Source organism: Dipodomys spectabilis, unplaced genomic scaffold, assembly GCF_019054845.1.
Source record: "Dipodomys spectabilis isolate Male_0828 unplaced genomic scaffold, ASM1905484v1 ptg000039l, whole genome shotgun sequence".
Taxonomy (NCBI): Eukaryota; Metazoa; Chordata; class Mammalia; order Rodentia; family Heteromyidae; genus Dipodomys; species Dipodomys spectabilis.
Window position 1 is genome coordinate 12,673,707 of NW_024870716.1, and position 26,996 is coordinate 12,700,702.

At 43.5% G+C, this 26,996-nt stretch overlaps 1 protein-coding gene across 1 annotated transcript; it reads right to left on the minus strand.

Moving 5' to 3' along the window:
- Positions 1-723: 723 nt before the first annotated feature.
- On the minus strand, positions 724-26,996 carry Far2 (fatty acyl-CoA reductase 2). The gene is made up of 11 exons (XM_042677642.1): positions 26,808-26,996; positions 22,504-22,679; positions 19,404-19,583; positions 17,431-17,608; positions 15,939-15,983; positions 14,603-14,721; positions 13,245-13,312; positions 11,617-11,788; positions 6,764-6,893; positions 4,006-4,133; positions 724-2,451 (listed from the first exon to the last, which is right to left on the minus strand). The coding sequence occupies exons 1-11, from the start codon at positions 26,994-26,996 to the stop codon at positions 2,289-2,291; spliced, it is 1,548 nt and encodes a 515-aa protein (XP_042533576.1). The 3' UTR covers positions 724-2,288.

The following is a 26,996-nucleotide window of genomic DNA, read 5'->3' on the forward strand; positions in this document are numbered from 1 at the left end:
CTTCCCAAGGGAGCTCCATTTGTGACAAAGCCACAGATAGGACCCTTGAGTAAAAACTGCCCTAGAAACAAAGCAAGGCAGAGGTTTTATGTTTATCTGATTCCTGGGGTTTGCTGATTTGAAAGTTCTTTGGAAGGTTATCTCCTTTTCCCTGGAGGGATTGTAGAGTTTTCTGCTACAGGCAGGACTGCCCATCAACTGGGAAGCAAAGATACAACAGTAGAAGAGAGACAGAAACAGTTTTACTTTAAAGATCATTCAATCAAAAGTCAAATGTGAATATTCGATCAGGACAGTTCTTGATCAGATATGATCACCAAAAAGAGGAACTTCTTAGAACTATTACTACCATTTAAACCAATCCTGTTTCTTGAAGTATTTTTCTCATGGCAATCATTGCTGTCTTCGGTGGAACTAAAGTCTTTAGGTGCTTGCATGTGGACCTGTCTAGTGGAAAGCAGACCCAGACCTCAGGCCTGATTAGGACAAACATTAACCCAGAAGATGTCCTGTGTGAAGGTCAGGGGTCACAGGCGATGCCAGGTCAGACGCTGCCTGCAAGCCTTGTTTAAATATTACTAATTATTCCAGAAAGTGAGCATAAATATACTTGCTGCTCCTCTGTGTATGTGTGCGCGCATGCCTGTGCCAGTACTGGGATTTGAACTCCGGGCCTCAGGCTCTGGCTTGACTTTTTCACTCAAGGGTTGGCATACTACTACTTGAACAATACCTCCATTTTTTACTTTTTGCTGCTTAATTGAGATAAGAGTCTCATGGACTTTCCTATCTGGTCCTCAGATCTCAGTCTCCCCCGTGTCTGGGATGACAGGTATGCACCATGGTGCCTGGCAGATAGATACTTGCTGTTCTTTATTAACCTTTTGTGCCTGTTTAATTGTCACTACTTATGTGGCCTCAACTATTATGTTTTAATAATATTCTACTTTGCAATCCAACATACCCTCATCCTTAAACATAAGGGATAGTTATTAGTTTAGAAATCTTAATATAGAAAGTTTTAAGATTTGTATTATATATAAAATATTGAAGAATAAAAAACTACCCTGTTATCTAAATTTAGAGGTAATGAAATCCACTTTTCTGCCGCACATTTTACAGTTACCCTGGTATAATTAGAATGAACAAAATCCTGATAATCCTCATGCAAGAAGCTGGGGTTATGCAGTTACATGTAAATTCTAGTCTTGGACCTTCTCTCTCCCTGACAGCCACTCTCAGCAAGGTCTGAGTAGAATAAAGATAAAGCACCAGGGCTTTGTCACATCACTGAGCAAGAAGGAAGTTCAAGAGAAGGTCCTCAGAAAAACTGATTAGAAACTTTTGAGAGTTGGCAAAATTCTGAGGTCTTCAAAGTGTATAAGAAGCTATAGAGAATACCTGACTGCAGTTACAGTTAAGTTCTCATAAACATCATTGTTGACAATTCCTGGTTCCCCCCTCTTTTTTTTTTTTAATAGTTTTAAGGAGTAGATATAATCCAGACAAAATGGTAAAGAGGAGTCACATTTTTCTACCCTTGACATATAATTAAAGGGGAGACATTTCTAGTGGGAGGTTATTTTTTGTACGGCATCTGTGAAGATTTTACACTGTTTCTTATCTTGATCTTGAATTATTTTCTTTGGTGTTCCAGAATGGTTTTTTGGTGTGTCTGAAGTTTGAACTTGGGGACTTACACTTGCTAAGCAAATGCTATACCATTTAAACCACCCCTCTCCCTTTTTAGCTCATTTTCAGGTAGGGTCTCCAAGTTTTGCCCTGCCATCCTGGACTGTGATTCTCTCATTTCCACTTCTCACATAGCTGGGATCACAAACTGTATCAAGCTGACATCCCACCCAATTTGACCTCTGAGTACCTAGTGTTACAGATGTAAGCCACCAAGCCTTGGCCAGTACGGCCTTTCTTTAGCTTATTTTGCTTTCCACCAGGTCTTTGCCTATTGAGTTGAACTGATCCTCAGGGAAAAAAAGGTAAGCGAAATGCAGAGAAATGTGGGCACTTTCATGCTTAATATGCAAGAGTGTAGACTAGATGCTAGGAAATAATTGAGGCTTCCCTGCCTCCCCAAAAATATGTGAAGACAAACTATAGCTTGCTTTTGTCACTGGAATAAAAAGACTATACAGTGAAGACGTAGGAGCCAATGTATAACCATTTGACCACTTGGGTTCCTTCTTATTTCCTGATCTGAAGTATCACAGTTTGCTGATATAGAGGTATCTGAGGAGAGGTTTCAGAGAAAAGGTGGTTGTTGAACATTCTTAGGCCTTGTGAGAGCTGGAGGCCCTAAAGTAAGAGAGGAACTTGTAACAGAAGCTCACAATGAATAGCCAGATGTTCCGTGCTATCTGAGACCGGGTGATGAGAAGACGCCAGATGATGAGGAAGAGGACTGTGTTAAAGAGGTAGTGAATATTTCGGAGCCTGGAGGGAAGACAGACACACAAAGTGAACCATGGTATCCAGAAACTGACTGTATTGCCTTAAAGCACATCTGTCTCTTGACTAACCAAGTGTTTATTTAAATAGTCACTGTCTATGGGACTTGAACTCATGGCTTCATGTCTCATTCCCAAACCATTCCTTCCAGGGAATCAGATTTCTACCACATTCCCCTGACTACTTACTCTTTCTCCTATTCCTCCCAACTTGAAATTATTTTACAAGCATAACCAGTTTATCTTTTCAAAAATACCCTTCGATCTTAAGACCATATCTTAAATCCATGGCTCCTATTAACTAAAGAGTAAATTCTAAAGTTCTCACCCTGGATTTTTAATTCCTTTCTGTTTGTGATCTGTGAGTCCATCCTTACCATCTCTGTGCTACTGGAATTATTCCCTGTGTGCTATAATTCTTTATGCCTCTGAATTTGTGACTGGGAGATACATACAGAGGTCAAGGGACTTGAGTGGCTAAGTCTCTCTCCACCCCTCTCCCCCTTGTGCAGCATGATCAATTACCCTGAGGTCTGCATCCTGTGCCTCTTTATATGGGGTGCCTCTTTACATAGGGTGCCTGTATTTACTCTTGATGGCCATGGAGGATCTACTACTCCCTCCTTTGAGCCTATTTTCTGTGATAGAGATAAGAAAATAAGCTGGGTGCCCGTGGTTCACATCTGTAATTCTAGCTACTCGGGAGGCTGAGATCTGAGGATCACAGTTCAAAGCCAGCCAGGGCAGGAAAGTCTATAAGACTCTAATCTCCAATAAACCAGCACAAAACCGGAAGTGGCGCTATGGCTGAAGTGGTAGAGCGCTCGCCTTGAGCTGAAGAGCTGAGGAACAGTGCCTAGACCCTGAGTTCAAGCCCCACGACCGACCAAAAAAAAAAAACAGGTAAGGTGCCGGTGGCCCTGTAATACTAGCTGAGATCTAATGTTCCCAGTTCAACAAATCCAAGAGATTCTGGTCTCCAGTTAACCAGCAGAAAGCCAGAGATGGAGATGTGTCTCAAATGGTAAGAGTGCCAGCCTTAAGCAAATAATCTATGGAAGTGTGCAAGGCCCTAAATTTGAGCCTCATTACTGGTGTGCACCCACAACATCCACAATAAGAACTAAAAGAAATCATATCTGCCTCCTTGGGGCGTAGTGAAATCTAAAGGAAATCATATATTGCAGGGAGAATTGCTTAACCTGCTCAAATTTTGTGTAGTATAAGGTCAGATACAAAGGGGAGGACTCTGCAAATATTCCCTGGAATGATTGGGCTTTTTTTTTTCCCCTTTGTGTTGATCTTGGGGCTTGAGCTCAGGTCCTGGGCACTGCCCTTAGCTTTTTTCAAAACTCAAAGCTGGTGTTCTACCACTGGAGCCACAGCTTCACTTTCTTGCTTTTTGGTGGTTAATTGGAGAAAAGAGTCTCCTTGACTTTCCTGTCCAAGTTGGCTTTGAACCATGATCCTCAGATCTCAGCCTCCAGAATAGCTAGGTTGACAGGTGTAAGCCACTGGTGCCTAGGGTGATTATGCTTACCTTTTTAAGTGTTGCCTTGCTGCTGGGATTCCAGCCATATCTTCTTTCAGTAGGTATTTCTTAACTCCCAACACATAATTTTCAGTGTATTCCAACCAGTTCAGCTGGCGCACATCAAAATTGAATACCTGCAAGGAGAGAGAGCATGGTATTGCCAGAATCGTACCAGTGGGTGATGATTTCTGACCAAGCTCCTATTTAGGTTGGATTACAGAGATGTTATTTCAAAGCTTTCTGACAATAAAGATAAGCATTAGGGCCACACACACACATACACACACACACACACACGTATTTTTTTTTTTTTTTTGGTCCTGGGGTTTGAACTCTGGGCCTGGGCGCTGTTCCTCAGCTCTTCACCTCAAGGCCAGCGCTCTACTACTTGAGCCACAGCACTACTTCTGGTTTTCTGGTGGTTTATTGGAGATAAGAGTTTCATGGACTTTCCTGCCCAGGCTGGCTTTGATCCTCAGATCTCATCCTCCTGAGTAGCTAGGATTACAGGCGTGAGTTACCAGCATAGGTACTGTCTACTGTCCCTTAGCTTTTTTGCTCAAAGCGAGTGCTCTACCACTTGTTCCACAGCTCTACTTCTGGATTTTTTTTTTTGCTGGTTAGTTGGAGATAAGAGTCTTCCTGACTTCCCTGCCTGGGCTGACTTTGAATCATGATCCTCAGATCTCAGCCTCCTGAGTAGCTGGGATTACCAATGGGAGCCCAGTACCTAGCTCAAATTAACTTTCTAATATTAATATTTATTTTGAGTGAAGGAAGGAGCGACTCATTATACTCGTTATCGAATTGTGAAATGATAACCCATCTGTGCACCTCAATAATAACAATAAAATTATATTTATATTTATTTTGAGGAGTGCTAGAGATGAACCCAGAGCTTTGTATAAACTAAGCCACATATTCTCCCCCTGAGTTACCTTCCCAAACCTTAACATGAAATCTTGTTCATTTTTTAATTTAAAAAGTTTTTGTGCTAGTATTGGTGTTTGAACTCAGTCTCTCACTGTCCTTTATTTTTTTGTTCAAGGCTGGCACAGTACTACTTAAGCCACACCTCTACTTCCAGCTTTTTGGTTGTTAATCTGAGATAAGATCACTGGCATTTCTGCCTGAGCTGGTTTTTTGAGTCTCAGCCTCTTGAATAGCTAGGATGACAGGTGGTTCCTGGCTGGCACTGGGGCTTTGAGCCCAGGGCCTTGCTGAACTATCAGAGCTGTGCCTTGAACCCCCACTCCACCCCGACTTTTGTTTCTTTTATTTTCAGATGGAATATTAGTTATACTTGAACTTTTTGCCAACGCTAGCCTCCAGCCATGATTGTCTTCTTGGGGCCTTCCCAAGTAGCTGGGATTCATAGATGTGAGCATTCATCTGCTCCTTCATATTAATTTTAAAACTAAAAGTGCCTTTCTTGTTGCTATAAAGTTCTTCTATTATTTGATCCTTATAAAAGATGTATATGACTGCAACTTCATTAAACTGTTCTTTGTTTAGCACTAGTCTTTGATGGAGGATTAGACTGTACCAAATAAGAGACATTGTCAAATCCCAAAAGCCAGTCACCACTCACTATAAGTTTATTCACTTTAAAACAGGTGCAATGTGTGAGAATGTCTTGTGTTTATTTTATAACTTGCACCTATTGTTTATGATTGGCTGTTTCCTTTTATCTAGAGAATATTAAACTTACAACAAATATAATTCAATTTGATACCTTAAAGATTCAGTAGTTCTCTAGAGCTATTTATTTTGCCTCTTTTATATGAAAATAAATGTTAAATATTAGTCACCAAGAAACAGTCTTAGACCAAAGAAGGAAGTGATTAAATGTTAGTGGGCCTGTCTAATATTTTGTGCATTCATAAACATTTGTTGGTGGCTCTTGCCTGTAATTCAGGAGGCTGAGTAGTTGAGAATCATGGTTCAAAATCAGCCTGGGCAGGAAAGCCTATGAAACTCTGACTAACCAGCAAAAAGCTGGAAGTAGAGTTGTGGCTCAAGTGGCAGAGTGCTTGTCTTGAGCAAAAAAGCTAAACAAGAGTGTGAGGCCCTGAGCTCAAGCCCTAGTGACAACATTAAAAAAAAAAAAAAAGATGGGCTAACAGGAACTGAGAGCTTACTCAAAAAATAAATACTGAGGGTTTACGAAGTGACTGAATTGCAGTATATGAAATATGAATGCAGAACAGGAATGAAAATTGAACCAATGTCCAAAATGTAGATCTCTTTCCTATATTTAATTTATTTCCTGTGATTGGAGATAAACATGGCCTGGTTTTCTTAACTGATAAACAACTGTCTATAACCAGAACTTCCTTCCTCATCTTCTTCTCTCCCCTCCCTTCCTTCCCTCCCTTCCTTCTCTCCCTCCCTTCCCTTCCCTCCCTCCCTCCCTTGCTTGCTTGCTTGCTTGCTTCCTTCCTTCCTTCCTTCCTCCCACCCTTCCTCCTTTCCTCTCTTCCTCCCATCTTCCTCCCTCCCTCTCATCTTCCTCCCTCCCACCCTTTCTCTCTTTCTTTCTTTGTGCCAGTACTGGGGCTTGAACTCAGGGCTGGGGCTTTACCACTGAGCCACAGCTCTGCTTCTTGCTTTTTGGTAGTTAATTGGAGATAAGAGTCTCATGGACTTTTCTGGCTGGTTTCAATCCTCGATCTCAGATTTTAGCCTCCAGAGTAGCTAGGATTACACCTTCATCGGCTTTACAGGTCAAATACTTCCAAATTCCCAGTGAGAGCTCTCTTACCCTCTGGTCTTCAGGACTTAGCTCTGACATCAGCATTTCGGTATTGTTTGTGCTCCATTCCCAGCTTCGGTTGATGAAATACTCCAGCATGGAGATGGTTCTCAACAGGCGATTCATGAGCTTTGTCATCCTAATGGAGAGAGCAGAGAGGAGGAAATGTCAGAGTGCAGGGGTGCAAATTTATCCCTCTTCTCCTTCCCCAGCTCATTAGAACTTCCATCAGACACTTCAATACCACCAGATGCCTCTTCTTTTCTATTACCTCTCAAGAATAGCCTATCTATTATCTGTCTGCCTGTGTATCTCTGTCTCTCTATCTCTCCCTTCCCTCCTATTATTTTGAGATTTGAACTGAAAGGCCTCCCACTTTCCCTCTGCATCCCCACTCAAAACTAGCACTATACTATTTGAGACACGCCTCCACTGCTGGCTTTTTGGTGGTAATTGGAAAGAAGAGTCTCTCAGACTTTCCTGCCAGGGCTGGCTTGGAACCTCTACTCTCAGATCTCAGCCTTTTGCTTTCTATTCCCTTTGTATTGTAGTAGAAGTTGGAATTCAGAGATAGCAACTGGTTTCATGGCTAAGTGACTGAAACCAGGATTCAAACCTCAGAAGTCTGCCTGCAAAATCCACATTCCTGGGCCCAACCATATATGTAGCTCTGCTTGTATTATGTAGGTTTTTATAATAAATATGTGTACCTATGGCTACATATATGAAAATACCTGCAAGATGTACACACAGAGAAGCATACAAATTCTCACAGATAAAGGAAAACAAATGGAAAAATAGGCAATTTGCAGAGAAATGTTCAACGAATGAAAGTCCAGCAATCTGGAGAATAAAAAAACCAAAAGTACAATTCCTTTTCATGAGTATGACAATTAAAAGGATTGATTTTTGTCAAGCATTAATGTGAATGAGAAAAACACTGTTTTGTACCTTCATGCATTTAGGATAGTGAAAATTCAGTCTTTGGAGAAATTGAGCTAAAAGATTCATGGCCCAGCTAGGTGCCAGTGGCTCACTCCTGTCATCCTAGTTACTCAGGAGGCTGAGATCTGAGAATTGTGGTTTGAAGTTAGTCTGGACAGGAAAGTCCCTAAGACTTATCTCCAATTAATCATCAGGAAGTCAGAAGTGGTGCTGTGACTCAACTGGTAGAGCACTAGCCTTGAGCAGAAAAGTTCAAGGATAGCACCCAGGTCCTGAGTTCCAACCCCAGGACCAGCACACGCACCAAAAAAAAAAAGATTAATGTCTCCTTAATCCAGAAATCTCATGAAGCACACCACAGACATGGTGACACACTGCACAGTAATGTATTGATAGTTGTCACCTCATTCTTGATGGCAGAAAACAACACTGGGTGGAATGCCTCAATGTATAACTACACTGATCAATGCCCATACATTTATATAAAGGCCTTGTCACTGACACACAGGGACACAGAGTAGAAAAGAGCCTGGCTGGGCAGTCAGGGCAGAGGCCCCTCCCAGAGAGGTTCTGCATCCTCACTATGGCCTTAAGCAGTCCAGTCCAGTCCAGTCTAGACCACTGAGCTGATTGGACCTCAAAAGTTTGTACCATTGAACCAGGCATCCAATCAGAAGGGCTAAAGTATGCATGACAAACATGTGGACTGTATGAAGCCTCTGATTGGCTCTCAGGACTGCTACAGCCCCCAGGCTGTCCAATGATCTTGAGATTTACATAGCTTTCTCCTAGAGACACCACCTTAATCTTGCACAGCGCACCCCAGGCAGTGCCCTCCTTTGCAACCCTCCTATCTACCAGGAGCTCGGCTTAGCTTTTTCTCCAATAAATCACTGTGGTTTAATTTCTCTGTCTGTGGACTCATTCTTCACCACCATCAAGACAAAGGCCCTGATTCAGGTATGGCCATTTGTCAGTATCAAACCAGCTGAAGGAAAAAGATTTAGGATTTGAGCTTTTCCTTCCACAAAAGTCACTGTTAAAAATTTCTATCAGAAAAAAGAACAGCTCCTTTTTTAGTACAAATTAATTTCTTATAAACAAAACACATGGACTGCTTTGGACTCTCGACTTTTTTTTTTTTCTTTTTACACATCGAACTTAAATTCTTTTTGATCCACATCTTCCTATTTGGAAGGCTTTAGCATTCCTGCCCATCATGTTGGCTTTATTCTTCGTTGCCCATTTTTTCTTTTGGTCGGGGGGAGAGTCGATTAAGTCTTGGGGCTTGAACTCAGATCCTGGGCAGTCCCCGAGCTTCTTTGCTCAAGACTAGCACTCTCCACTCGAGCCACAGCTCCACTTCTGGTTGGTTTAGGGAGATGTGTCAGCCTTTCCTGCCCAACTGGCTTGGAATCAAGATCCCTGGATCTCAGCCTCCTGAGTAGCTAGGATGCCAGGGCATGCCCATCTATTTTCAATAAACCACATTCAGATTGTTTTCCTATGGTCATATTATCATTTTCTCTTGCAGAAGTCTTAAATGAGCTCCCTGAAAACATGAATTAGCTTAATATGGATGAAAAATGTTCTGAGACAGACTTCCTCCTTTCTAAAGGGGCTAATAAAATGATTTATGTTTTGATTCTTATGTGTGAAAGAGAAAGAGTACTGGGGCTTGAACTCAAGGCCTCACAGTCTTTTTGGCTTTTTTTTGTGTGTGTGTGTGCCAGTCCTGGGGCTTGAACTTAAGAGCCTGGGCACTGTCCGTGGGTTTTGTGCTCAAGGTTAATGCTCTATCAACTGAGCCATAGCTCCACTACTTGCTTTTTTGGGGTACTATTATTGAAAATAGCAGTCTCATGGACTTGCTGCCTGGGCTGGCCCAGAACCATGAGCCTCAGATCTTAGCCTCCTGACTAGCTAGGGTTACAGGTGTGAACCACTGGTGCCTGTGTTCTTCCCAGAAAAAAACTAGATGTCAAAGGCAGAGGACCCAGCTCACCCATGGAGGGAGGAGTTCAGGCCTTGAAGTGGCCTGGTGGTTAATTGGAGATAAAAAGTCTCAGCCTTGGGCTGGGAAGGTGGCTCAGTGGTAGAGCACTTGCCTTGCAATGCATAAGGCCCTGGGTTCGATTCCCCAGCACCACATAAGCAAAAAGAAAAAAAAGCCGGAAGTGGTGCTGTGGCTCAAGTGGTAGAGCGCTAGCCTTGAGCTGAAGAGCTGAGGGATACCACCCAGGCCCAGAGTTCAGGCCCCACAACTGGACCAAAAAAAAAAAAAAAGTCTCAGCCTTTATTGCTTGGGATGGCTTTGAGTCTCCATTCTTGGATCACAGCTTCCTGAGTGCTAGGATTACAGGCATGAGCCACCAGTACCCAGCTTCTAGTTTCGCTAAGGCTGGCACTCTACCACTTGAGCCATACCTCCATTTCCTCATTTTGCTGTTAATTGGAGATAAGTTTCTAGGATTTGTGTCTGTTCAGGCTGGTTCCTAACAGTGATCCTCAGATCTCAGCCACCAGGGCCAGCTACATGTAACTGTGGTAATTACAGTGGTGACCCCCCTAACCACTAACTCCAGTCAAGTGAGAATGAGATTTGTGAGAAAGGGATTTGTTCCAGGCTTGCACCACTAGAGGGCGACAGAACTGCCCACTTCCTTCTCTTAGGTGGCAGTAAGTAGAGTTCATAATGCTGGCATGGACACTCTATGATGGACACATCCTTGGCTCATCCTCGTCCCTTCCTGACATCATTCACACTTGTTCCCTCCCTTTTCATCTTTAAGGTCACCATGCAATATTCTTAGCCCTGTGCAGGAGACTTAGGATTACTGTAAAGTTTAACATTGCACCCTATTCAGAAGATCCCAGTGACAGCCTCATTTGCACTTCATCTAAACAACTACTTTCTAAAAATTTCAAGCAGATTTCTTTCTTTTTGTCCTCCTTTTTCCTCTCTCCTCCTTCCCTCTTCTTTCTCCTTCCTTCCTTTCACTTTTTCCTTTTCACTCCCTCTTTCTTTTTCTTTTCCTTTTCTTTCTTTCATGCCATCCCAAGGCTTGAGCTCAGGGTCTGGGCTCTGTCCCTGAGTTTTTTGTTTTTGTTTTGTTCTTGAGGCCTGACCTCTGGGCCTGGGCGCAGTCCCTGAGCTCTTCAGCTCAAGGCTAGTGCTCTACCGCTTGAGCCACAGCACCACTTCCGGCTTTTTCTGTTTATGTAGTGCTGAGGAATCGAACCCAGGGCCTCATGCATGCAAGGCAAGCACTCTACCACTGAGCCACCTTCCCAGCCCCTGTCCCTGAGCTTGTTTTGTTCAAGACTAGCTAGCCACAGCTCCACTTGCTGCTTTTTTGTTAATTTAGTGGAGATAAGAGTCTCACAGACTTTCCTCCATTCATGATCCTCAGACCTCAGCCTCCTGAGTAGCTAGGATTACAGGCATGAATCACCTGTGCCTGGCTAAAGAAAGTCAATATTAAGAAATTTGCTTGAAGCCAGGTGGCTCACACGTATAACCACAACTACTCAGGAAGCTGACATCTGAAGATCATGGTTCAAACCCAGCACAACTCTAGTAGACTCTTATCTCAAATTAACCATTAAAACTGGGAGTAGAACTGCAGCTCAAAGTGGTAGAGCACTAGCCTTGAGCAGTAAAGCTCAGGGACAGCCCCTAGGCCCTGAGTTCAAGTCCCAGTATTGGTGCATGCATACACACACACACACACTTCTGTTATAGAGGGCTTTAAGGGAAAGAGCGGTTTGTTACTTGTTATGACTAGAGTTTGTGTTCCCAGTGGTGTGTGTGTGTGTGACTCTTGTCTTCCTCGATCATTGGCTGCAAGGAGGACTAATGACTCTGAAAGTCTCTTATGCCATGCTGCCCCAGCCCCACAGCCCTGGCTTCTCACTTGGGTTTCCTTCCGGTGAGTCGCAGGTAGAAGTCGTAGATGATGGCCGGGGCCCAGTGGCTCACTGCGTTCCAGTACTGTATTGAGAAGTTGTTGGTTGTGAAGTCAGCATTTGGTCTTCTGAAAGCTTTCTCAAATGGGACTTTTTCAAAGGTTGCCAAGACTTGGAATCCTAGGGGTAGGTGTGGGGAGTAGAAAAAGTGTGAAGTCTTAAAGCTTAGCAGCCATTCTATTGGAAGGCATTACGATGTGTCGAAGTATCAACAGTGGAGGATTTGCTGTGTAGTCAGGAAGGCAGCCAGGCACCGGTGGCTTGCACCTGTCACCCTAGCTACTCAGGAGGCTGGGATCTGAAGATTGCCATTTAAAGCCAGCCTGGGTAGGAATGTCTGTGAGACTCTTATCTCCAAGTAATCACCAAAAAGCTTGAAGTAGAGCTGTGGCTTAAGTGGTAGAGTACTAGCCTTGAGCTCAGGGACAGCACCCAGGCCCTGAGTTCAAGCCCCAGGACTGATGCAAAAGAAAAAAATATGCAATTTCCACCAGGCACTGGTTACTTTCAAGCTTACGCTTGCTTTAAACATGCAAGGTAAGTGAGCTTCATGACTCAAGAGTACTATCAAGGAGTACTATCATCTGATTTCCTCAATTTCCTTGGCCATTGGTGATTTCACCTTCTTTGCAATACACCATGAGGGAAGAGTGGTCACTTCACAGAAGGGAAGAATTTATCATTAACATAGTTGGAAATTCACAACTTTTACTTAGTTTTCTTTCTTTCTTTCTTTCTTTTTTGGGTCGGTCGTAGGGCTTGAACTCTGGGCTTGGACGCTGTCCCTCAGCTCTTCAGCTCAAGGTGAGCACTCTACCACTTGAGTTACAGCGCCACTTCCAGTTTTCTTATTTTTTAAAATCTCTGAGGCCAATGGACCCTTCATCTTTTATATTATACCATAATCCTACTGACTTGTTTCTTTCATATACCACAGTACATTCTAGTGAATTATAACAATTTACAATTACAATTACATTTTTCCACTCTTTTTTCTTTTTCTTTCTTTCTTTTTTTTCTTTTTTTTTTTTTTGCTGGTCCTGGGGGTTGAACTCAGGACCTAGGTGCCATCCTAAAGTTTTTATGCTCAAGGCTAGTGTTCTACCACTTGAGCCACAGCTCTATGAATGGCTTTTTTTTTTTTTTTAAGGTTTATGGAGATAAGAGTCTCAGATTTGCGTGTCTGCTGGCTTCGAACCACCATCCTCAGATCTTGGCCTCCTGAGGAGCTAGGATTACATGTGTGAGCCACCAGCACCAGCTCTTTTTTTGTGTGGTTTGAACTCGGGGCCTGGGTGCTGTCCCTTAGCTTTTCGACTCAAGGTTGGTGCTCTACCACTTCAGCTATACCTCTCCTTATGGTGTTTTGCTGGTTAATTGGGGATAAGAACCACGGACTTCCCTTTGTAAGCCACCTTCAAACTATGATCACCATATGTCAGCCTCCTAAGTAGGCATCCAGCCTATTTTCTCTCTACCTATTATAGTTTGTTTTTGCTATTCTCTATGAGTCACTCTAATTTCTTCCCAAGTCAAGCACTAATAGCCCTGCAGTTCCATTGCCAATGGCACTCACCCATCTTGGTCCATTTACATGGATTGAAACTCCCAGATGTACAGTGGTAGATTAATGTTGTTTTAGGTCTGGAGGATGACACAAAAGTTAGAAAAATTAAAACAAAATGGAAAAGCAATGAAAGAGAAGAGAAAATAACATTAAGATAGTGTGACTCAGCTGGACACAGTGGCTCACACCTAGCTACTCAGGGGGCTGAGATCTGAGGATCATGGTTCAAAGCCATTCTGGGTAGGAAAGTTCATGAGATTACTATCTCCAATTAACCACCAAAAAAGCCAGAAGTGGTGCTGTGGCTCAAGTGGTAGAGTGTTAACCTTGAGTACAAAAGCTCAGGGACAACATCTAGGCCCTGAGTTCAAGCCCCAGTACCAGCAACCACACACACACAACACACACACACTCACACACACACACATACACACACACACACACACACACACACACACACACACACGGGAAATACAACAGCGTGTGAAACATTTCTATTTTCATATCCTTTTTGAGTTAAAGTGCAAAACAGAAAAAGACAAACAAAAAAAAGTGTGTGTGTGTGTATTTGTTCATGTAAGCCAACAAACAGGTGAGACATTGTAGAGTATCTTAGTTCACATAAGAACATTTTAATTCTGTGTATCATTTACAAACAAATATAGAAGTCACTATTTTTTGTGTTGGTGTTAGGATTTGAACTCAGGGTCTCACTTTTTTTTTCTCAAGGCTCGTGTTCTACCACTTGACTTCCTGTTTCCCAAGCCACTTATATTTGCTTTCTATTTTCCTATCTGTGGTAGTTTAAACTCAGCATTTACAAGGAACAAGAAATACAAAATATTTGACTGTTCTCTCCTTTGACTTATAAAATGAACCTGTGGTGTAGGTAACTGATTGGAAAGAAAAGCTTTTTGGTTATCAAGAATATTACATAATCAGGTGCCAGTATAATCCCAGGAGACTGAGATCTAAGGATTGAGGTTGAAGGTTAGTCTGAACAGAAAAGTTCATGAGACTCTTATTTCCAGTGAACCACCAGAAAAGCAAGAAGTTGAGCTGTGGCTCAAGTAGCTAAGCACTAGCCTTGAGCAAAAAAGCTCAGGGACAGTACCTGGGCACTGAATTCAGGCCCCAGGACCAGCACCAAAACAAACGAATATTGTTTAAATGATTCCTATGACATGTTACTTAATGATCAGACCAAATCCCAAGCAATAGTTACACAACTCAATAAAGGTATAGCATATTGGTAAGTAGACAAAATGTTGAAACAAACACATGGTCACTTTTGCTGTCTTCGGCAGTAAAACACCTATGTTTTGTAAATGTGGCCATCACCCACCTCGGCCTCATGGCATCCTCACCTGTGGACTGCAGTGTACCAGCCCACTGCAAGGGTAAGATTCACCACCGTGTCCACTGGAATCACATCCGCCACAGCCATGGGGTTTGCACGAATGGACCGCAGGAACCCTTTCCCAGCCTTTACAGGACGAAGCCCAGATAACATCAAACCATAACATTAAATACAAACTGTAATGCTTAATAGGAAACCATACTATTAAATTTAGCTGTGGTATTTAATGTGAAGCCATAATATTAAATATTAGATCCAGCCACAGCTAAATTTCAATTCTACAGATGGCATCAGTACTATCAGGAAAGCAGCAAACTTTGATTTATGGCTTCCTAAATTCTTGTATGATGTCTGACCTCTCTGTCCAGTTCATAGCAAGAGCCAACATTTCCATGAACACTAGTGCTTACTAGATTTCTTTAAGAAATAAAATGTCAAATTTGGGTGAAATTAATGTACTTAATTAAGGAACCAACACCAGGACTAAGTTTTCACATCTGCAAAATTAATTCATAAGGTTTTTGAGTCTTGAACTCAGGGCCTGGGCACGGTCCCTGAACTCTTTTGCTCGAGGCCAGCACTCTACTACTTTGAGCCATAGCACCACTTCCGGTTTTCTGGTGGTTAATTGGAGATAAGTCTCATGGACTTTCCTGCCCTGGCTGGCTTTGAACCATGAGCCTCAGGTCTCAGCCTCCTGAATAGGATTATAGGCATGAACCACCAGTGCCCTGCTTCATATTTTAAGAATTAAGGTTTCCTGCTAGGTGCTATGGCTCATGCTTATAATCCCAACTATTCAGGAGGCTGAGATGTGAGGATTGCAGTGTGAAGCCAGCCCAGGCAGGAAAGTCGTAAGATTCATCTCCAATTAACCAGCAAAAAACTGGAAGTGGGGGTGTGGCACCAGCTTTGAGTACAAACACTAAGGGACAGCACACAGGCCCTGGGTTCAAGCCCACAAACACAAAAAATAGCAAACAAGAACAAAATTTAAAAGCCAAACAAAAAGCAGCAAAAAGAAGAAAATACCCTCATCTTGTGGTAAGGAAAGGAAAATTCTCAATGTTCAAACCCTTTGAAAGACTAAAACATTGCAATTGTCTCCTTTTTTAGTGTTTGAGCAGATAATGAAGCTCTCCCAGAATAAAAGCAGTGGCATCCTGTGTGTGTGTGTGTGTGTGTGTGTGTGTGTAGTAAAGTGGAGATATGTTGTTCTAATTGTTACTACAGTGACACTTATGGGTGGGGTTTTTTTGATTCATGAAATTGAAGATAAGGAGAATGTTGTCATTCCTTCTCTACTACATTACAAACAGTTACTTCCTCTCCATTATACATACGGCAATAATCAATCCACTGGGTCCATTTAGGTTATCAACCCAACCCTACAAAAAAAAAAAAAGGAAATTTCTATCAGTTAATGCATTTAGGAAAAATATTAACTATAATATCTGCAGTTATATATATGTATATATATTTGTGTTTGCCCTGGGCTTCAACTCAGGGTCTGGCCACTGTCCTTGAGCTCTTTCACTCAAGGATAGTGCTCTACAACTTAGAGCCACAATTCTACTTCCAGTTTTCTGGTGGATAATTGCAGGTAAGAATCTCATGGACTTTCCTGCCCAGGCTGGCTTTGAACCATGACCCTCAGATCTCAGCCTCCTGAATCACTGGGATTGCGGGTATGAGCTGCTGGTGCCTGGCTGCAGTGCAGTCTTGCTAAGGTTTTGACTGGAGTGCTGAGACCAACTATTCACTAAGTCTAAACACCAGAAAAACACCAGAGACAAAGTACTGGCAAATCTTAACATTTTATTCAACTGTAAGAATAAAAATCTTGCTCACAGTGATTTTCATAATTAGAGGTATGAGTGGCTTCCTGGATTATTATTATTATTATTCAGTCTTAGTATGATCTTCTAACAAATTCATCAAAAGTAATTTTCTCCCTCAGGGGCCTGATTTTATCTGTTGAACAAAACACTTAAACGAGGTGTTGGTGGAGCATGCTGAAATCCTAGCTACTCAGGAGGCTGTGGTCTATCAGAAGCCAGTCTGGCCAGAAATGTCTGTGAGACTCTTCTTTCCAATGAACCAGCCAAAACCCAGAAGTGAAGCTGTAGCTGAAGTGATATAGCTAAGGGACAGCACAGAGCCCTGAGTTCAAGTCCTAGTACTGACACACAGAAATATTTGGGATATAATGGTATATGGAGTTAAAACCAAACTGGTCCCTAGTGAAGAAAGTGGAGTTTTCCTGTTTACCATGGCAGTGATGGTACTTTTCAGTTTAGCCATGAAGAACATTCTGGTATAGTACAAGGATAATGAGAAGCATAAGTCGTGAAACTATGGGGATTTTGAGATGAGAGTTAGAGGATATTTAAGGACTCCAACTCCACCCTAGTTTGTTTATTTATGCCTTTATTTGTGTGGTACTGAGGCTTTATCTTGGGACCTGGATGCTGTCCCTTAGCCTTTTCTGTCCAAGGCTTCCATCCGAGCCACAGCTCCACTTTCAGCTTTCTGGTGCTTAACTGGTGATAACATTCTCTCCGATTTGCCTGCCCTGACTGTCTTTGAACCATGATCCTCCTATCTCAGCCTCCTGAGTAGCTGGGATTACAGGCGTGAGCCTCCAGTGTGGGGCAGTCACAGCAGCTCTCAGTGGAGCCCTGATCAATGGCTTTCCCATTTACTTAGCTGTGCTCAGCTCTAAATCCCAAGGAGCAGGGGTTAGCCTGGGGTGGGGAGGAGGAGGGCAGGCAGAGGCACTGCATGGGAAGGCCCAGGTGGTGGGAGGCCAGCGGGAGGAGGTGGCTCACTTACCGGGAAGGGCTCCTGCCAGGTGGCGCCCACGATGGAGGGCCTGATGATGGCCGCGTTCAAGTTTTGGCCTTCCTGCTGGATCACTGTCTCCCCCAAGGCCTTGGTGTAGGTGTACGTGTTGGGCCGATCCCCGATGAGCTTGGGAGTGATATCGTCAATAATCTTGTCATCTAACCACCTGTCGGGGACAGAACTCCGACAGTGGCAGGCCTCAGGGACAGGAGGAGAGGAACCCTGGAGAACTGAGAACCTGTCCTGCCACCCCTGGGCCTGTGACAGCACCAGGGACGAAGGAGCAATCCTGTTCTAACCTCAGGCAGATCTTACGCTGTCCTTCCTCATAGGCAAGCAGATGAATGCAACAGATAGCCAGTATACTTTTCTTTTTGTCGGTCGTGGGGCTTGAACTCAGGGACTGGGTGCTGTCCCTGAGTTTGGGGTTTGTTTTTTTTTTTCCATTTTCTTTGCTCAAGACTAGTGCTCTACCACTTGAGCCACAGCTCCATTTCCAGCTTTTTGGTGGTTAATGGGGAATAAGTGTCTCAAGGACTTTCCTGTCCATGCTGGTTTCAAATTGTGATCCTCAGATCCTGGGTAGCTAGGGCTACAGGCATGAACCATCAGCTCTGGGCTTGGATCATGGACAATCTTAACTGGCAGGGGTTGGCAGCTATGACCATGTTATTTGAGCATTCAAGATGTATTTGGGACTAAGATTTATTGAGAATCATGATTCTGAATTTTAAGTACTCATTTGTTATTGAAGTGGAACGTAAAGATCATCTTTAATGTTTTATTTTTCCTTGACTTATTTATCACATTGTTAGCAAGAATGGGATTTGAGCTCTACCTCATGCTTGGTTGACAGGCACCCTACTACTTGAGCCATTCTTCCAGCCCTGCTTTTGCTGGTTATTTTGGAGATTGAGTCTGGCAAACTTTCTGCCTCAAATTTTAATCCTCCTTATCTCTGCTTCCTGAGTAGCTAGGAGTATAGATGTGAGCCACTGATGCACAGCTCAGTGTTCCTTTCCGTGGTTGTTGTTCACGGAGCTTGAACTCAGAACTTGAGTACTGTCCCCAAGCTTTTTTACTAAACACTAGCGCTCTACCATTTGAGCCACAGCGCCATTTCCAGTTTTCTGGCAGTAAATTGGAAATAAGAGTCTCACAGACTTTCCTGCCTGGGCTGGCTTTGAACTGTGATCCTCAGATCTCAGCCTCCTGAGTAGCTAGGATTATAAGTGTGAGCCACCGACACCCGGCTAACTTCTTATTTTTGTTTTTTACAACATATATATGTGTGTGTGTGTGTGTGTGTGCATGTATGTATGTATATATTTTGTGTTGATACTAGGGCTTGAACTCAGGCCCTGGGCGTTGTTCCTTTGCTTTTTCTGATCAAGGCTGGCCTTCTATCGGTTGAGCCACATCTCTGCTTCCAACTTTCTGTTGGTTAGCTGGAGACAGTAGGCTCAAGGATTTGTCTGCCTGTGGTGGCTTTGAAGTGGCTTCCAAGCATCCCACTCACTTACTTTATTAATCAGAAATCCAAAGAATCAAAGAAACAGCAGCCCCCTCTGGCCCTCCCTCGGGCCCCCCCTCTGGCCCCCCCTCTGGCCCCCCTCTGGCCCCCCCCTCTGGCCCTCCCTCTGGCCCCCCCTCTGGCCCCCCCTCTGGCCCCCCCTCTGGCCCTCCCTCTGGCCCCCCCTCTGGCCCCCCTCTGGCCCCCCTCTGGCCCCCCCTCGGGCCCGCCCTCTGGCCCCCCCTCTGGCCCTCCCTCGGGCCCCCCCTCGGGCCCCCCCTCTGGCCCCCCCTCTGGCCCTCCCTCTGGCCCCCCCTCTGGCCCTCCCTCTGGCCCTCCCTCGGGCCCCCCCTCTGGCCCCCCCTCTGGCCCTCCCTCTGGCCCTCCCTCTGGCCCCCCTCTGGCCCTCCCTCGGGCCCTCCCTCGGGCCCCCCCTCGGCCTGCTTACTCCATGGATGCGATGATTTTCTTCGGCTCCACAGGACTTGGGTAGATGACTTCGTCAATATGCTCCAGGTTGCAGTTGGAGAAGGCAGTGGAGAAGTGGATGAAGGCCTCCAGCTTCGGCATCTGACTGGCCATCTGCAGCAGCTGCTGTGTGGCGGTGACGTTCAGCTGCACGGCTTGTCTGGAGAGGAAGAAGCAGAGGTAGACACAGCCTGCCTCAGCCTCCCCTCCACCCACAGGATATTGTCCACATAAAAAGACAAGGAAGAGCTGGGTGCGGTGGCTAATGCCTGCAATCCTAGCTGCTCAGGAGGCTGAGATGTGAGGATCACAGTTCAAAGCCAGTCTGGGCAGGAAAGTCCATGAGACTCTGTTATCTTCAGTGAACCACCAGAAAACCGGAAGTGGAGCTGTGGCTCAAAGTGGTAGAGCACTAGCCTTGAGCTAAATAGCCAAGCAAGGGTGCAAGGCCCCGAGTTCAAGTCCCATCAGACATACACACACCAAAAGAATAGTCTGAGGAATTTATGAGTTTCATTTAAAATAGAGTAAAAATTAATTGGTAAACTAATAAGTTTAAATAGTTAAATAATAGTAAATGTTTATTGTTAAATATTTGTTTAATAAGTTGTTAAGCAAGGTTAAAATGATTGATAAACTGTTAACTAAATTTAAAGACTAACCATCAGTTAGAAATACATGAAGCTACCCTATAGTTACATCACTCTTCTAGTAGTAGAATTTTCCTTTTTTAACATTAGGTAATTTTTTTGATGGATTAAAGAACGAAGTTTAAAAGTAAAACTGTAAAGCAATTTAAAGGACAAATGGAATAGCTGCTTAAATGGTAAACTGTTGAAATGTTTTACAAAAGACAGCTTTGATATATGCTCATCTTCCAAGAAGTCTCAAAATTAATGAAAAAATCCATTTCAATTGAAAGTAAGAAGAAAAACTCAAACAGGTATTTCATAAGAGACAAACATTGGCACAGGGACATAAGCATTGCCATCTTCAAATCACCAAAGGAAAACATAAAACTATGCATATCATACATAGTGGCAGCACTGCAAGGAATTGGAGAACTGAGCCAGGTGCTGGTGGCTCATACCTGTAATCCTAGTTACTCAGGAGGCTGAGATGTGAGAATCAGGGTTCAAGGCCAACCTATGAGACAAATCTGAGAGATTTTTATCTCCAATTAACCAGCAAAAAGCCAGAAGTGGCTTTCTTTGTGTCTCAAGTGGCTTTTTGGTGGCTCAAGTGGTAGAGTCCTAAGCTTAAATAAAACAAACAAACAAACAAACAAACCAAGTGAGAGAATGAGACTTTGAGTTCAAATTCCAATATTATTTTTAAAAACCCACAATAGATTAGAGAATTTTAGTATGAGTTATCGAGAGACCAATAACAGTTGAATCTTTTGTAGAGAACAGCTTTTTCAAGCAGTTAAAAACAAGTCATGTGCTAGAGTCCTAGCTACTCAGGAGGCTGAGATTTGAGGATTGCAGTTCAAAGCTAGCCTGGGAAGGAAAGTCCAGGAGACACATCTCCAGTTAACTGTCAAAAAGCCAGAAATAGATCTGAGCTGTGGCTCAAGTGGTAGACAATCTTCAGAAAAAAAAAAAAAAAGGTTCAGGGATAACACCACCATCACCAACAAAAACTTGTATGTTGTTTGTAACCTTATAACCTAGGACATGTAATATGTACCTAACCATTTTGCTTCTGAAAATTGGCCCCATGGAAAGCGCACAGAAAGGCATTAAAAACCATGCACAGAGAAGCTCATTGCTGAGCTGTTTATAGGGCTGAAGAATCAGAACAATGCAAAACTCCACCAATACAAAATGGCTGATTGCTTTACACATGCACACCCTGTGACACCAATGTGAACATTGCAAATTAGCATTAAGTATTAACAATGATGGTTAGCCAGAAAACAATTGAGTAGGATGCAAAAATTCTCAACAGGATGTCTTTTTCCTTTTTGTAATATTTCTTTTTTTGTGGAACATATTTCTAACTACTTTTACATGTGGAACATATTTCTAAATAGCTTTATATTCGAAAAGAAAAGTCAGGATGTAGCCAGGTGCCAGTGGCTCATACTTGTAATCCTAGCTACTCAGGAGACTGAGATATAAGGATTGCTGTTTGAAGCCAGCCTGGGCAGGAAAGTCTGTGAGACTCTCATCTCCAATAAACTACGCCAAAGGAAAAAAAAATAGGCTAGAAATGGTGCTGTGGCTAAATGGTAGAGTGCTAGCTTTGCACAAACGAAGCTCAGGGACAGCAACCAGGCTCTGAGTTCAAGAAACAGAATTAGCAAATAAAACAAACAACAACAAAAGTCATGATGTGTGTGTGCTGTCTATGACATTCAGTGATAGTCTTTGGTGGTGACATTATGGAAAATTTTTTCCTGTCTGTATTTTTATTTTCATGGAAGATATATATATATGTATATATACATATACATATATACACACACACGCATGCACATACTGATGTATACATACATATATGTGTGTGTTTTGTTACTGTTGTTTTTTTTTGGGTCCGGTCATGGGGCCTGAACTCTGGGCCTGGGCGCTGTCCCTCAGCTCTTCAGCTCAAGGCTAGCGCTCTACCACTTGAGCCACAGCGCCACTTCCGGCTTTTTTTCTTTTTGCTTATGTGGTGCTGAGGAATTGAACCCAGGGCCTCATGCATGCAAGGCAAGCGCTCTACCACTGAGCCACCTTCCCAGCCCCTGCTACTGTTGTTTTAGTTTTGGTGGTGGTACTAGGACTTGAACTCTGGATGATGTCCTTTAGCTTTTTTTACCCAAGGTTGGCAACTCTACCACTTAAGCCACAGTTCTACTTCTGGCTTTTCGGTGGTTCACTGGAAATCAGAGTGTCATGGATGCTTCTGCCCAGGCTGGCTTTGAACCATGATCCTCAGATCTCAACCTCCAGAGTAGCTAGGATTACAGGCGTGAGCCACTAGTGCTGTTGTTATGATTTTTACAACCATGCTAACTAAAGCAGGACACATGCATGTCACATGCAGGCAGGCACACAGTGATGCATGTGGCACCCAGGGGAGGGCCGCACCTGAGGTTTTCATCAAAGCGCACGGTGGCTGCGCAGTGGAAGATGATGTTGGTGCAGGACAGGAGCTCCTGCATGTCCTCCTCGCTGATGCCCAAGTCGCTGTGGTTGAGATCTGCAGCTATGGGCACGATCTTCTTGTGAACGTCCGGACATGCTTCTTTTACTTTCTCGAAGAGCTGGAATGGCAACAGAAGTCCATGTGCAAAGAGCAAAGGCATCGCTACCACCACTGCCGCCACTGCCACCACTGCCACACTGCGGTGTGCCGGGTGCCTGGTGTAACTCACTGGTACTTGCTGTGATGCTAGGACCACCCAAGCAAGGTGCTTCCTGACCTAAGGTCTGCTTGCTTTCTCTCCTGTAGATGAAAGTCATTCCTGCTCCTAAATTTATAAAGGTTAGTTCTAGTAACCAACAGGCTGAGGATTTTGTGTGCATGCATATGTGTGTGTGTGTATGTGCATGTGTGGGCACTCATGTACTAGTCCTGAGCCTTGAACTTGGAGCCTAGGTCTTGCCCCGAGCCTTTTTGCTCAATGCTAGTGCTCTATCACCTGAACCACAGCTTTTTTGGCAGTTAATTGGCAAGGAGAATCTCAGGACTTTCCTGCCTGGGCTGTCTTTGAACTGTGATTCTCAGCCTTCTGAATTCCTAGAATTACAAGTGTGAGCCACTAGTGCCCAGCTAGGCTAAGAACTTGGAACTAGGCCTGAAGGGAAAAGCTTCCTCACATCTTGCCCTGATCCACACCAAGGCTGGGACTCTGAGACTCACCCTCTAGCTCAGCCTGCTTGCTCAAGGCAGGTGTTTGACCATTTGAGTCATACTACCAACCCATCTTTTTGCTGGTTATTTCAAGATGGAGACTTGTCTGACCTGTGCTGGCTTTGAACTATGATCTTTCAGGTCTTAGCCTTTCTGAGTAGCTTGGATTACAGGTATGAGCCACTGTACCCTGCTCTAGTTTTATGTTTACAAATGGTTATAATTTCCATTTCTATTGAAATAATTGCTTTCCAAACAAAATTATCAGCCTTTCCCAAAAAACTAGCTCAGATGCACAAGATGTTTTAGCAACACAAACGTAATTAGAAAATTAAAAAAAAAAAAACCAGCAAGCTTTAATGAGTGAAGCAAAAATTCAATGGAATTTCATTCTAAGGTAAAAGGCAATTCATATCTAGAATCAGACCTGATTTTCACCTCTGAACATAACACTCAAGACAGACACTGGTGGCTCACACCTGTAACCCTAGCTACTTAGGAGGCTGAAATCTGAGGATCACAGTTTGAAGCCAGCCCAGGCAGGAAAGTCCATGAGACTCTTCAATTAACTAGCAAAAAAGCCACAGGAGACAATGTGGCTCAAGTGACAAAGCAATAGTCTTGAGAGAAAAAGTTAAGTGTGAGAGACCACACACTCACACACTCTCACACTCACACACTCACACTCACACACACAGAACCTGCCATTAATTCAGACCCCTTCCCTTGCATTTCACAAGTCTAAGTGGTATAATGTGCTCACAAAGCAGTCACAGATAAGAAAATGGATCCACTTATCTGGTTCTGTATAACAAATGGATTTCAAAACGAACACAATCCTAGCTACTTAGGAGGATGAAATGTGAGGATCATAGTTCAAAGCCAGCCCAGGCAGGAAAGTCCATGAGAAAACCAGAAGTGGTGCTGTGGCTCAAGTGGTAGAGCGCTTGCCTTGAGCTGAAAAGCTCAGAGACAGTGCTCAGGCTGAGAGTTCAAGACCCATGACCAACAAAAACAAACAGAAAACAAGAGAGGGAAGGAAGGAAGGAAGGGAGGGAGGGAGGGAGGGAGAAAGAAACTTAATAGGTATACCCAATCAATAATCGTTGAATGTACAAATTCAACACATGATATTTGATCTCTTTTTAGATAACTTTATGCCCAACACACAGTTCTTCTTTCTTATAATTCTTTATGGCTCCTCTCATTTGTGTGTCTTACTTGTGAAGTCTGACACTCTGTGAGTGAACCATGGGCTTCCTTCTTTCATAGCCTCTGAGTCAACCAACAACTGACCCTAGGGCCTGGTACAGTGGTGTATGCCTGTAGTCTCAGGTAAATAAAAAGCATCAATAGGAAGACCACTGTCCAGATCTGGACCTGGAAGGAGACTTTAACTGAAAAATACTTTAGGCAAAAGGGAGTATGGCTCAAGTAGTAGAGCACCTGCCTGGTGAGTGTAATGCCCAATTTAAACTCCATTCCCCAAATGAACTAATCAACCAGCCAGCAAAGCTTAAACCTGACCACACCCTTTGGTTCCGGTCTTCAGAATGAAATCTATGAACAAGAAGAGCAAATGCCTCAATACTCACCACCTTTAGACAGCTGCTGGAGGGTAATAAGAAAGAACCTTCCAGAAGGTTCCAGAAGGTTGGAGCCATTAGCCACAACCCCAAAAATGATTGAAAGAAAAAAAGAGGCTTCTTCTCACTGGAGGCTATGTGACCCACTAATGCTCTACTGCTTCAGCCACAACTCCACTTATGGGTGTATGTGTGCGTGTGTGCATGCGTGTGTGTGTGTGTGTGTGTGTGTGTGTGTGTGTGTGTGTGTGTGTGTACCTATCCCAGGGCTTGAACTCAGGGCCTAGGCACTGTCCCTGAACTATTTGTTCAAGGCTAGCACTCTACCAATTGAGTCACAGCTTCCCTTTTGGCTTTTTGCTGGTTAATTGGAGATGAGAGTCTTGTGGACTTTCCTGTCTGGGCTGGCTTTGAACCTCAATCCTCAGATCTCAACAGCCTGAGTAGCTAGGATGACAGGCATGAGCCCTGGTGCCCGCTGTCAGTGTTATATTTAGACCCTTCCACTGCAGTAAGCACTTCAAGAAGTTTCTGGAACATCAATACTACCACAGGCAGTGCTTTGGTTTTTTTTTTTTTTAATTTTTTATTGTAAAGATACTATACAGAGGGTTACAGTTACATGAGCAAGGTACTGAGTACACTTCCTATTGAGTATTCTTACCCCTCCATTGTTTTCCCCCTACCATCCCTTCCCTCCCTACCTTCCCCGAGGTTCTTTTTTTTTTTAATTGTGGTTAAGTGATTATATAATTTCCCAAATTTCACAGTGTTGTGGAATAATGATGCTCATTTAAAGTCACAAGTTCATTCTAATTTTCCTGGACCAAATTGTCTATCACAGTCTATAACATATCATGGTGTTCACATGTTATACACCATACATGTGATCAGCAGCATGGGGATATTTAGTAGTGGTTCGACCAGATGAGTGGGAGTTCTTTGTTTCTTAAGTCCTGTTAATTTTGTCGTATCACCTAACCTTTTGGATTTAGCATCCACTTATCAGGGAGACCATGTACCATTTGTCTCTTTGCTCTTGGCTTACCTCGCTCAACATGATTCCTTCTAGCTCCATCCATTTCCCTGCAAATGTATTATTTTGTCATTTCTAATGTCTGTATAATATTCCATTGTGTATAGATACCACAATTTTTGGATCCATTCATCTGTGGTGGGGCATCTGGGTTGTTTCCATATCCTAGCTATTGTGAACAGTGCTGCAATAAACATGGAGGTGCACGTGTCCTTGTATATTGGTTCCTGTTGTTCAGGGTAGATGCCTAGAAGTGGTATGACTGGGTAGTAAGGGAAGTCAATCTTTAGTTTTCTAAGGACCCTCCAGACTGCTTTCCAAAGTGGTTGTATAAGTATACATTCCCCCCAGCAGTGTAATAGGGTTCCTCTTTCTCCACATCCCCTCCAGCATTTGTCATTGGCTGATTTGTGGATGTGGGACATTCTGACTGGGGTAAGGTGGTATCTCAGGGTTGACTTTATTTAGTGCTTTGGTTTTTAATAATTTTCAGAGCCAATCTTTTTAAAATTTTCAACATTAAAATTGTAAATGTTGTTAACATTTGCCATAGCTTTGAACAATTTTCAATTAATTATTGTTAAGAATCTCCCCTGTTGGTGGCTCAGTGGTAGAGCGCTTGCCTTGCATGCATGAGGCCCTGGGTTCAATTCCTCAGCACCACATAAGCAAAAAGAAAAAAAGCCGGAAGTGGCGCTGTGGCTCAAGTGGTAGAGCACTAGCCTTGAGCTGAAGAGCTGAGGGACAGCGCCCAGGCCCAGAGTTCAGGCCCCACGACCGGACCCAAAAAAAAAATAAATAAAAAAAGAATCTCCCCTGCTCTAGGCTGAGAAAAGCACCTCTGTTCCCTCCTTGATGTTTGGGATTCTGTTCCCTGAAATGCTATGGCCCCCAGCAAACCTTGCACAGGGCTTACCTTGCTGTTAAGGATCTGGAAGGTTCTCTGCTGGAGGCTTTGGCCAGCCTTAGGTCTCACAAGGATATAAATGACTTTCAGGCTGGGGCTGGTGCGCAACAGCTTCTCCATTAACACCTTGCCCAGGAAGCCTGTGGCCCCAGTGATGAGAATGGATTTGTTGTTGTAGAAAGCTGCAATCATGGACAT